General features: G+C 36.2%; 1 protein-coding gene across 4 annotated transcripts in view; it reads left to right on the top strand.

The window, feature by feature from the left end:
- The window catches only part of LOC135688911 (neurexin-3), a 38944-nt gene extending 33743 nt beyond the window's left edge, over nucleotides 1–5201 (top strand). For 3 of the 4 annotated variants that reach the window (XM_065205972.2, XM_065205971.2, XM_065205970.2), the window contains 4 exons: nucleotides 220–379; nucleotides 1301–1412; nucleotides 2268–2362; nucleotides 2983–5201. In XM_065205972.2, the coding sequence (XP_065062044.2) occupies nucleotides 220–379; nucleotides 1301–1412; nucleotides 2268–2362; nucleotides 2983–3261 (646 nt within the window). In that variant the 3' untranslated portion in view covers nucleotides 3262–5201. The remainder of the gene's footprint in view (nucleotides 1–219; nucleotides 380–1300; nucleotides 1413–2267; nucleotides 2363–2982) is intronic. The other variant, XR_016144025.1, reaches the window with a different exon arrangement.
- Nucleotides 5202–12288: the final 7087 nt, after the last annotated feature.

The raw sequence follows: 12288 nt of genomic DNA, 5'->3' as shown, positions 1-12288 counted from the left end.
AAGAGCTTGCAACAAAGTTTAATTGGTGATGGAATCAATGTGCAGTGTATGATATTTAAAAATGACTCCATTATCTACAAAAAATCCAAATTCGTCGCTCAGTTTTTCTTAAGATCTTTAAAAAAGCTACCTGGTTCTGTCAGTGAAAAATGCCTTGCGCTATCTATTCTGACCTGTTATTAAGCCTTAATAATACATCATTTTTTTACATTTTCTCAGGTACGCTAAAAATGCTTCAACTCCAGGGCGAAACAGCAGATTCGACGTTCAACATTCTGAAACGACCTATTATGGTGGTCACCCTGACGCAAGATACCTGCAAACCTCTAAAGCGAAGCAAAATTTCTCTGGCTGTATGCAAGATGTTTTCTACAATGATGTATGTATTTATTTTTCCTTTAACATAAAAGCCAATTAAAATGGAAGGTTTAGGCGTCTTCGTTTCATATGTAGAGACATTGTAAGAAAAAGGTAAAGCCTTCTCTGCCCCTTAGAATCATAAGCATCGATATTTCTTGTTAGAAAGCCCATAATATTTTAGTGACAGGCGTGTTCCTATGAATTAGCAAATTTTGTTCCCATAATATGCAACTGGAATCAGCACTCCTAGCTACAAGGAAATAAGGCAGTATTTAGACATTATTTTTGAGTTGCAGAATAATCAGAAAAAAAATGGGAAAGCTTATCTTCATTTGATCTGATTGGCTGAATTTTTTGCCTCGTCTGTAAGCAGGGCAAATTTCGCATGTATCAATCCTGTTTGCACAAATACCTCAGCTGAATCAAATGTTTCACTTTTGGCGTTAAGATAACACCAGGCTTCCTCCCAATTTTTTCTCCTGAATCTGCGCTTTAAGAAACGTTTATGATATCAATCGGTATTTACATGAATGATACAAAATATTGAAAAAAGGAAATTGCGATTGTTTTGGTGTACAACGATCATTTGTAGAAAATCGTGCGATAAAATGATTTGACAATGCAACAAAAGGATCTCACAGCACCGCTTACTCTATTTCACTGTAAAATGGACAGTAGGTCTGGTCCTACATGCTACATGCATCAGCAGAGAGAAGGTTTTAGTTCTTTAGCTATATATATAAATATTTATGGGAGTTGCTGGACCAGCAGTGAAAATCAGAAAAAGATAGAGTTAGCAATACGTAGAAATTGATGACAACTCAGCATTAAAAGAAGAAGCTAAGCCCATTACATCCCCACAGACTTAGCAATCATAATCTTCAAAACACCCGAAGCCAATACTGTAGCTCAACTGTAATTCAAATTGTTTCCCTTTTAGGATGACGTACTGGAGCAGACGTTTAGCTTCAGACAAGTTAAAACAGTGGAAGGTGTACAGAAGGGATGCCCCAATTTCACACCTCCGCCAACAACAACTTCAGCACCAACAGGTATCAAAAACTCATCCATTTGCATTGACTATACTTTGGCATGCCCTGAAATATGTGGACAAACTTTTTATTACAGCTTTAAGATGATCTTTTTGGCAAAAGGTGAGGATGCCATGGTCCCCAAACCCCTCCCCCATTGGCTTGGGCCCTGTGCATATATTCAAAAACGGTTGGTAAACATTAATAAGAGTAAAGTCCTAAAAGTGATAAAAATGAATTTTTTGTTCGAATATGATCAAGAATGTGTCACTATCACTAAACATCACTTTAAAAAAATTACTTTGTCATTCAAAGCTTTCATAAAAATCCTTTTTCTTCAAAGACAACTAAAACTAGTTTTGGTTCAATTGTATCAAGCTTTTTTATTAACGTAAAATATGTTTGATCAACAGCTTCAAATGCTTTTAAAAAACTGTGGCCTTTGTCCTCAGACACCTAGATGCTCACCTTGGCATTCGAAAATTCCCTTTCTAGAATAGGGCTATCTGGAAACCTGGACATAAAACTGACTTTTTCACTCTTCCATTTTTCCATAAAGCTTAACGGCATGTTTCTAAACGCTTAATTTCAGTTGAAACTAGATGAAAATAAGTTACAGTCACATTTTCAACTATAACTGTTTTTACACGCTCTTTTTCAATTTAGTTTGACTCATTTTGTTAAAGTTATTGTTCAACTAAAAGTATCAAATTTTGAATCAATATTGGAATTTAAAAACATTATTTATGATGGCTGTTTCAGCGTTTAAATGTAATCAGTAATGCCTTAGTATAAAAATTAGTTTTCATTTTATTTTTGTGAAAGTGTCAATGCATTATCTCAAAACTAATCCTTCTATTTATCTCATCAATGCAGTTCAAACGAAAGTTACAAAAAAACAGGACACAACAAGAAGGTTGGAGGAAAAAACCAAGGAAATAGTAACACCTTCTGTTGTCAAAAATGGAAATGTGAGAATTGTTCTTTAGTTGACCAAGCAAACTGGCTATCTATGTTCATAAACGTATAGTCATACATTGATTTGTTACCTTCTGCTTCTAAAGGTCGTTTTAGAGCACTGAGAGGCTGTGCTTATTGTTCTTTCAATGTAACCTCTTTTCCTTGATTCTCTCTCTCATTATGATACTTTTATCAACTTTTTACGGGCTGCAGTTTATTCAGCTCCTCCCCTTTTAAGCGTATGTTGAACATTGTATACCCTATCACTTGAGTCTCCAGAGAAACACAGAAGAAAAACATCTTTTTGCCATTATACAACATCATGCGAGATTGGGTAATCATATGCTATGTCCTGAAGACGTTCCATGAATGTGATATTAAGGAATCTATTTCAATCTTATGCAACACAATTCATTTGTATTTCCCAGCTTATGATGTATTTATGAAGGAAAGCTGAACGTGTTTCTTGTTCCTTTGAATTTTATCAATGGCAATGATCCTTTTTCCCGTTAGGTTTCAGAAGCAAAAAATGAACATTTGTTTTTTTTAAAGTGTTAACTGAATGATAATTGTTGGTTTATTGATGGTTTAAGATGTTAATATTTGATGCTTGACTTTCATTTCCGCCTAGTTTCAAAGCCAGAATGGAGGAAAATCGCCAAAAGAGCCTTTGACAAAGAGTCAGATTGCTTGGATTACCTCAGGGATTATTGTTGGGGCCCTTTTTCTTGTCTTCACAACGGCCTGTCTTGTTCACCGATGCAAACGAAGATACAATGGATTTTTAATCAGCAGTTCACTTAAGAACAAAGACAACCAGCAGAGACCGAGCCTGAGATACAAGGGCGAAAGGGTTGTATTTCTAGAGCATGGAACAAAAGAGAAACTCGACAAAGTAACAACATTCTAACAATTGAATAGGTCTTGTCTTGTCAATGTGTCAGTTCTTTCAGTTTTCAAGACAAGGGTAGTGACTGATTTTATCCTTTCGTTAAAATACACTGAATGATAAATTGGCAGAAAAGTTAAACAACTGAAGATATCGATTGGTGTGCACAATTGGGGACAATTGGATGACCTTAATTGATGCTTCCGAACAAATGAACATTTTCGTATTTTGTTTTCCAGTAAGAATATAAGGTGCCCAATACGTTTTTTCTCCATAGCTAGAGACAAGACGCCTTTCGATATAGACCGGATCTATGTTTCCAGTTCGGTGAATGGAAAATGCATGAAGGAAACATTAAATTTGTAAATTGTTGTAAGAAGGCATTAGAGTTGTGAACAATGTAGATAAGTATGTTATTAATGCTAAATTATATAAGTAAGGTGTATTGTAGCTACAGATAATTGAAATATGCTTTACTTTTGCCAAGACTTATCGCGTTCAAATGGGTGGTAAAGCATTTTTATTACAATAAACATATATTTTTATTTGCTGCACGTTTGAGATAGTTGTTTATAGAAGCATTAAGCGATTGGCTGTTTTATTCATCTCATTGCATTGCTAATCACAAAATATATTTGGAATCATCGACAGCAATCACCCTAGTTAGATTCTCCTGATCCTAGATTCCCTGATAAATTCCCTTAGCTTGGTAAAATCCTCCTGATCCTAGATTTTCCTGTGAATTCTCTTGATCCTAGATTCCCTGATAAATTCCCTTAGCTTGGTAAAATCCTCCTGATCCTGGATTTTCCTGTGAATTCTCTTGATCCTAGATTCCCTGATAAATTCCCTTAGCTTGGTAAAATCCTCCTGATCCTGGATTTTCCTGTGAATTCTCTTGATCCTAGATTCCCTGATAAATTCCCTTAGCTTGGTAAAATCCTCCTGATCTTAGATTCCCTTTGAATCCTCCTGATCCTGGATTTTCCTGTGAATTCTTTTGATCCTAGATTCCCTGATAAATTCCCCTAGCTTGGTAAAATCCTCCTGATCCTAGATTCCCTTTGAATCCTCCTGATCTTAGATCCCTATGAATCCTTCTGATCCCAGGTCCCTGATAAATTCCCTTACCCTAGTAAAATCCTCCTGATCCTATATTCCCTTTGAAATCTCCTGATCCCAGGTCCCTGATAAATTCCCTTACCCTAGTGAAATCCTCTTGGTCCTAGCTTCCCTTTGGAGCAAAAAGACTTCATGTTTCCATGGAGAAGCCAATTCTTGTCAATCGTTCTTTCTGTTTTAAAATTAAAACAATAAATTATATTCCAAGAAATGTATTTCTTTTCGCCTCCACAATGTTCTTTTATGCGATGTTTCTTAATACGTTGTTTTGACATCTTAATGCGTTTTTTGAACACCAGAAACAATTATGTCGAAAATGCAAATTAATTCTTGGATATCTGTTGACCGATTTAAAAGTTTAGACTTTTAATTGCTGTCTCTGTTGTTAGTTAGCTTCATTAAGTTGATGAGCTATTGAAGAATTTGAAGATAGCACGGAAAGAAAAACACTCGTTGTTCGGCACACCTCAAAGTTTAAAAATTGGAGTATAAGACAAATATACCCAGATGCGAATCGAAAGAAATATGATAAAAAAAACAAGACTTGATGGGTTTCTTATTTTTTACCAATTGGCAATGATCTTAGGTAATTATTCAACGCTTTTCCTTTGGGTAGTGTCAAACAGAAAAAACTTCAATAGGTTATCTTTCTGCTTTCAGTGCTATCGTCAAGTTTTGCGATACCAAAGATTTATTTCGTCATTAGAAAAAAGTCGATATCACTAGTTTTGCAGCCTTTTCTGTAGCTCGTTCTATCCTAACAGTTACAAGTCTAACAAAGCTATTCAAAATGAAGTTTCACCTTTACGAACAATCATTTAGAAAAATTAATGATTATCAAAGTCTTAAGTGATCCCACTTTCTGTAAATTTAAATCTACAATCCCGTAAAAAACTTGTCGAGATTCCCAATAAACGATTAAGATGTGGTGGATACAGCTCTAACATTTTTTAGGGGGTCGGGGTGAGTAAGGGTATCCAAAACTATTACAGCTCATCACTGACATTTTAAAAAAAATTATATTGCCTCAAAAAATTTGTCTATGGTTGCAATTATGTCACCTACATACAAGTCATTACATGTTTGACAAAAATAACTTAAAATCACAGGATATTTTAAAAAGCCAAAATACAGACAGATAAGCAATCTGTTAATTTTATATATTTTGAGGAGGCATGAGCCCCCTCACCAATTTTTCCCTCTTTTTCTATGAATATCTTTTTCATTATTTTGAAACGTGACAACAGACTAGCCGATATAAAAGAATTATGTCTTAGGAGAGTTCAGAAATGGTGCTCTAAAGAAATCCTTCTTATTCGGGAAAGCATGCCATTGAGACAAATTTTCTTTGAGTGACTCACGTACATATTAACACTTTGCAACAACATACCAGAATAAACCTCATTATTGCTTTTTGAGAATCCTTCGAAGCATGCAACTAAGCTCATAACATGGATTCCACGCAAGGCAAGCTGCATGCTATGTGGTAAACAGTTGGTAGGACCTAACGAAAGTCAAAAGGTAAGTTTAATACGTTTCTGGTTGCAAATGAACCTTCAAAATTTACCATCTTTAGAGTTGGCGTGATGTCAAATGTTAAAAACTGAATGCTACTGCCCAACCATCAGGGAACTTAGGCCTGGTTCAAACGTCGCGCTTCTCATGTGCCGAACCTAACTCGAGGATTAAGTACATGAGGGGCGCGACGTTTGAATCAATTTGGTACGGCAGATTTAGTTAGGAGCGGCAAACTAGTTTGGATCGGCAGAGCTTACCGAGCTGCACGGCTCCAGCACGGCACGGTTTCAAGCGTCGAACTTGTCATGTACCGAACTCAATGCATAATTATATTAAATTTATTTTCTTTCCCTGAACTCATTTCTTTCTTGGAGGGCGCATGCGTTTCAAACAAATATTTGAGATTGTGCGCCTCAACCAAGATACTTCATGTAACAATCCTGAACCCATTTGGTGCGCCATAATTAAGTTCGACGTTTGAAACGGGAGTCGCGCTAAACATGCTCAAGTGTCGCTCCAAACAGAGTTAGGTTCGGCACATGAGAAGTGCGACGTTTGAACCAGGCCTTACATCGTTGAAAAGCAAATGTAGTTGTAACTAGCTATTGAAACTACAAAAACAAAGATAGCAAGGAAAAGTAGAAGCAATCACATAACCAATGAGGCGAGTCGTTAGTCCATACACGTGACTTTCGATCCTCATCTTGATAAAGATTTCTCCTTTACCTTTGGTCCTCAACCAAAAAAAACATTCATATTCTGACTTAAGAGCGTTTCATCACTTACTTCAGTTAACAAATTTTAAAACTACCTTTACTTTTCTCGACAAATTTTTAGCAAATCTTATATAGGAGAACGCTTTTACTGGTAGTTTAGGCTATATGTTGCCAACAGCAACAGAGAGTGGTTCATATTCTCATCTTTTTTTGAAGCTAGGCCTCTTTCTGCAGATATCCCTAGTTTATAAACCAAGCCTTAAAACATTGCCTTTAGCCTTAACTACTTCAAATACAGACAAATGCCAACTCAATACTTTATTATCACGTTGACTATCGACCCCCTACAGAATTGTATTGATTGCAAGATATGCAGTAGCGAGTATGGCTTTGGTGTTAAGTTCCTAGAAGATTATACAACACGTGAATCTCGCAAGATGGAATTATGAATAATTGAAGCAAATTATTGTGATAAGGATCAAAAGATTTGTTTACATCAAGTCCGTTCAAACTCGATTACAGAAGATGGGAATCCACTCAATTTTAATTAATCCAATTTCAAAGATTTGAAGAGGAAACATTTTCTTTTCTTTAATGATAAATTCTGTCTGTTTATAAATTCAAACGAGCTTGTTACTGGACGTTTGCTTAAACATGCTTCAGCGATAACTTCTTTTCGTTGACAAGATGTAGAAGAATTTTAAGGAAGAGCAAGTTTATAAACAAGTTATTAAAGGATTTTAAGTAAAAACTTTATAGCAAGTTTGAAGCCGGCAAAGCTCCCTGTGTCGGACATCTGCAAGGACGGAGACCTACCCATGACATGAAACTTTCAAACATCTCTAAGGACGGAGACCAACCCAGTGACGGAAAACCTCCTAATAGCGAATACCTCCTAATGATGGATACCTCCCAATGTTACCATATTTTTTCCTTTAAACAATACCTTGCAAAGATGAACTCTAATTAAGTGATAAATCCTTACAGTTGAAGGTGCCTAGTATAAAAAAAGTTCCATTGTTTGATGGGATAAATTCAAAGTGCTGAGTTCATGCAAAATCACTTTCCCCTACTTCTTTAGGGGATGGAATTCACTATTCTAAAAGATACATTTAGACCTAGGGCTGACTTCGAGGTGAATTTCGTATTCATTGAGAAATTATGATTTGATTACCGTGAGACCACAAAGGGCGCACATGGAGATAACGGGGCACCAAAATGGCTTCACGTTACGTATGCCGAAAATGTTATCTATTAGTTTGCACTCGGAACGCCAAAAGTACATGAAAGGGTGACCTGAGTGTACAACGAAGATCTTCGGGCCTAAGTACATGGAATGCACCCTGGCAATTGATACAGCTTCTTGTTATTAACAGCGATGTGGGCTCTGAACCAAAGGTCACCCTTTCTTTCTTTCCCCAACGCATGAATCCTTTCCTCCCAAATTTTTTCTAAAAATCAAAATTCAATGTTTTTCTGAGCATCATCGAACTGTTTATTCTGGGCGGAATAGTAATTTGTTAAATTTTAGTCTGGGAGATGCATTTTGAGCCATTCTAGGGGGCTTGATTTTAAAAATTTCCAAAACTTAGCCAAACCCCAGATTCACTTTCATGGCGCCGCTTCTGTCCGATTCAATGGTGCGAATCAATGCTTGAAAAACTTTCAAGTTGTTGAAAAAACTACTATTTAATTTCTACTAAAGACTAACAAACGTGAGCCATGTTTGTATATAATACTTCATAATTATGATGAAGTTAGGCTGATGAAATCGCCCATAAGCAGTGCCGTAAATGGACTAAGGTTACATTTAGTTTAAAAATTATTGTGCCCGATACAAAAATTTGCTCTACGTTATTTTACTCTGAAGCTGGTATTCTGGATATAATAAACGAGTAGCCTGTATGAAACATCAGTGTAATTGAAAAGAATGTCTTTTGATTAGTATTTTATGTTTTGCCTATCGTATTTCCTCAAAAACAGGCCGACTCTCGAAAATAAGCCAATTCAAAATAGCTTGATATTTTACCGAACCACGATCGAGAAGGTCAAAGGATTACATTGGTAGGGCTTAAACCTATTGGGTGCCCAACATTCTGAAGACAAAGAGCAACGGGAATCATAAATGGTTTTACTTCTATTTTGGAATTATTTTAGAGTAGAGCCTCGACAGGCTCTTGCTTTTAAAGTCTCTGATTTTATTAGGTTTAGTCATAATCCATCGTCATAATTTAACTTAAAGACAGCATAATATATTTTCATTTTAGCTTTGAGGAGCTGAAGAGGGCAGCTTTTCAGTAATGCTGTTTTTCAAGGAACTGAAACATGTTTCTTTCAATTGTTTATTGGCAAGGAGGAGATTGTGTGTTGAATTTTTTATGCAATCTCCTGTAAGTATGTTTCGATCTAATTAACCCGCAAGAAATACATTCACAATTGTGCTTCCACATTTAGAACAGCAAATCTTGACAAGATTTTTCAAGGTACATATCACCTCTCAAGCAGGCCCTCCGATGAGGCCGGGGTTTATGCCCCCAACTTATATGCAAAACAATAGAGCTTTTTCAAATCTATTGCTATGGGTTATTTTCCCTTGCCCCCTCCCTCATTTAGACTTTTGTCGGAGTTCATTTCAAGCCTAGCAAGAAACGATTCCAATAAAAGCAGAACAGGACGAGAACTGACCAAGTGCAGTACTTTATTAAAAGTACATCAAGCTTGGTTGATCTGTGGCTTAAGTTGATTCTATGTCTTTGATGTGTTCTATAATTGCCAAACGGATGTCATTATTTGAAGTCTCATCCACTAAGTATCACTTTAGGGTACTAACGAAATTCATTATTTCCCCAGCCATGCCACACTCGTAAGTCAGAAACCCAGGGTATCTACATATAGGCACTCAACAAATACTAACGTGGCTCAAACCATCTGTCGATTTTATGTGAATACAGCAAGTCGTTTCAAAATGGAAAACTCACCTATATATTAAGGTTAATATTTCATTTTAATCATAGCTACCCACATATGCACAAGAAAGTTACCAAGTCATTTGCTCTTGTAACTATTGCCTTTGACCATTTTCTCAAAGTGTAAAAATATCCATGATATTAATACTTTCAAATTTCATGCATTGATCTGAACACTTAAGAGCGCAGGAGGCACCTTGAAAAAACGATTTAGTGGTTTTGCTTAGATTGCTCTTGAGACAGTATAATTGCATTGCCTATTTTAACTTTATCTAAGGAGGTATTTTTTCATTTCATTTTGTGTTCATTTTGCACTTTTTTGCGTAATCTGTTTTGCTCTTTAAATATAAAATTTATTTTTTTACTTTTGATAAATTCTTCTCAGTACTTATGATGTTCAACAATTAATTTTAAATTTCCAATCAATTTGTTTTTTCTCAATTAGGTTAACCCGTTATAGTCGCAAAATGTATAAAAATCAACAGAGTTTTAAATTGAAATGTTTTACCTCAAAAATTGAAACCTCAGAAAATAAATATTTTTATGAACTTTGAAATGTGACGACATAACGTAGATGAGCACCATGAGACACTACTGGATATGAAAAATCAGTTAAATGTGTCAGCGATCGGGTTGGGTATGGCCAATGACAGATTTAACGTTTGATAACGGATTACTGTTATTCTGGGCTGGGTCATGAAGTTATGAGCCAAGACCAAATTACAGAGGTTTGATGGGGCAAGAGCCTGTGCTCAAGTTGCCATATCTCAGCCAATTCGTAATAGACAAGGAATTTGCATCCAGCCTAACCTAAGTTTTTAAAGTTTTGTAGCGTTTACTGGTTCTTTCGATAGCACTGAGTGAACACGTGCTTAGGCCCTAAGGCTTAAGTTAAGAGAGATAACACTTTTAAGAACCAAAGATTGATCTTAGTCGTTCAACGCTAAAAACAAAACTTGATTAAATTACAAGAGTTACTGAATAAAAGGACGTAAAGACAACATATTGGCGCTAATTACGCCATGACACATAAACGCGAAAACACTTTGCCAGGAAACTAAAATTTAAGACCCCGTTTACACAAGAGTGAAGCCGATCCGGATCGGATCCAAAAAAAATACGGATAGGCCTTGCGTTTACACGGGAACTGGTGGATCCGTATGATTTTGATTCTGCTATCCGAACACTTTTGGGATCGCTTTCAGAGGTGATCCCGAATTGATCCGATCTGAACCGGATCCCGTGTAAACGGGTGGATCTGGTCCAGATCAGATCCGTCTACGTTATTTGTCGAGAGTGAGACAAAACATTTTTCAATTCAAGGTAGTTTGAATGAGTAATTCTTGGATTTTTGGTGCCAGAAAACCGAACATCAAGTTGACAAACTACTGTGTTGAAGAATGGTTACGAAACGATATGTCATCGTACTTTGTCCACATATTTTCCCAATCATGCCCATCTGCAAGCTTTGCAGTTTTGTAGTCCAATACAATTTTTAAAAGAAGCGCAGTTTCTTCTTCGGTCCACGAAATTCACCCTTTTTAGCGCTACCTCCCTCCATGTTCAAGTTGAACTGTGTTTTGATCACGCACGAAGTTCTGAGAGCGTCGTATGGGCGTCAACTTATAAAGAGCGCATGCGCGTAACCTGTTGAATTCATCTGGATCCGTTCCTGTGTAAACGCAAATGTATCTGGATCGGATCCCGTGTAAACGCATTGCCATTTCAGGGATCGGATCCAAAAGTATCCGGACATTTGTGGATCCGGTCTGGTCTGGTTCATGATATGAAATTAATCAACAGGACAACCAAACATGTTACATTTTCAACTTTTTTAAAGTGCCAAACTATTCACAGCTCAACTGGCAAAAAGCAAACAACAAGGTCTCATAAAGTATTTAGCACAGCACGTTATATTCATGAAATATATCTAACAGGTACTTAAGTAGTTGATTTTTTTGTTTCGCAGCCTGGACATATACTCTATCTAACTAAGTACGTCAGATTTTGCCAGAAACAAAGTTCAGTTGTACAACTTGCGTAGTCATAAAGTTTTAGTGCGATAGCCAACAGTGGACTAGGTATAAGTACCTCAGTCTAAATAAAGCCTTTGGTGAAGTTTTAGAACAAAGTCTAGGTAAGTCTTCTTCTTTTCTAGCACTTCAGATTCCACCAGGAAACAAAGTTTCAGTCGTATAACTTGTATAGATATAAAGTTATGGTGCAAGACCCAATATAGGATTAGATACAAGTACATTAGTCTAAAAATTGCTTTTTTGAATTTTTAAAGCTGTTTTTGTATCTCGTTTTACTCAGCACGTCAAATAACGCCAGGAAAAAATGTTTCAGTGTTATAGCTTGCAAAGTTAAAACGTTGTAGTGCTATACCTAAAAGAAGACTTGGTACTAGTACCCCAGTCTCAAAATAGCTCTTTTGGGAATTTTTGAAGCTTGATATGAATTTCATTTTGCTCAGCCTATCGGATTGTGTACTTGTACCAAATTTTATGCCATTATCATAACATGCATAATTTTACTGTTCTGCGTCGGTACTATAATGAAACTTCAGAAAGCAAGTTGCTTGACAAAATTTATAAGTTTCAACAGCCATAAATTTTTGCTTATAGGTCAGATCCCATTGCTCTTTTTAAATCTTTTACTCAGTTTTGCAAGCTCTTTCTGATGGTATCATCAAATTTGAAAAATTCGAAATTCGAAATTTTGCT

This window comes from Rhopilema esculentum, chromosome 9 (assembly GCF_057945365.1).
Source record: "Rhopilema esculentum isolate cy_ngs chromosome 9, ASM5794536v1, whole genome shotgun sequence".
Classification (NCBI taxonomy): domain Eukaryota; kingdom Metazoa; phylum Cnidaria; class Scyphozoa; order Rhizostomeae; family Rhizostomatidae; genus Rhopilema; species Rhopilema esculentum.
Note: the sequence above shows the minus strand (reverse complement) of the source record. Positions and strands in the feature narration are given on the sequence as shown.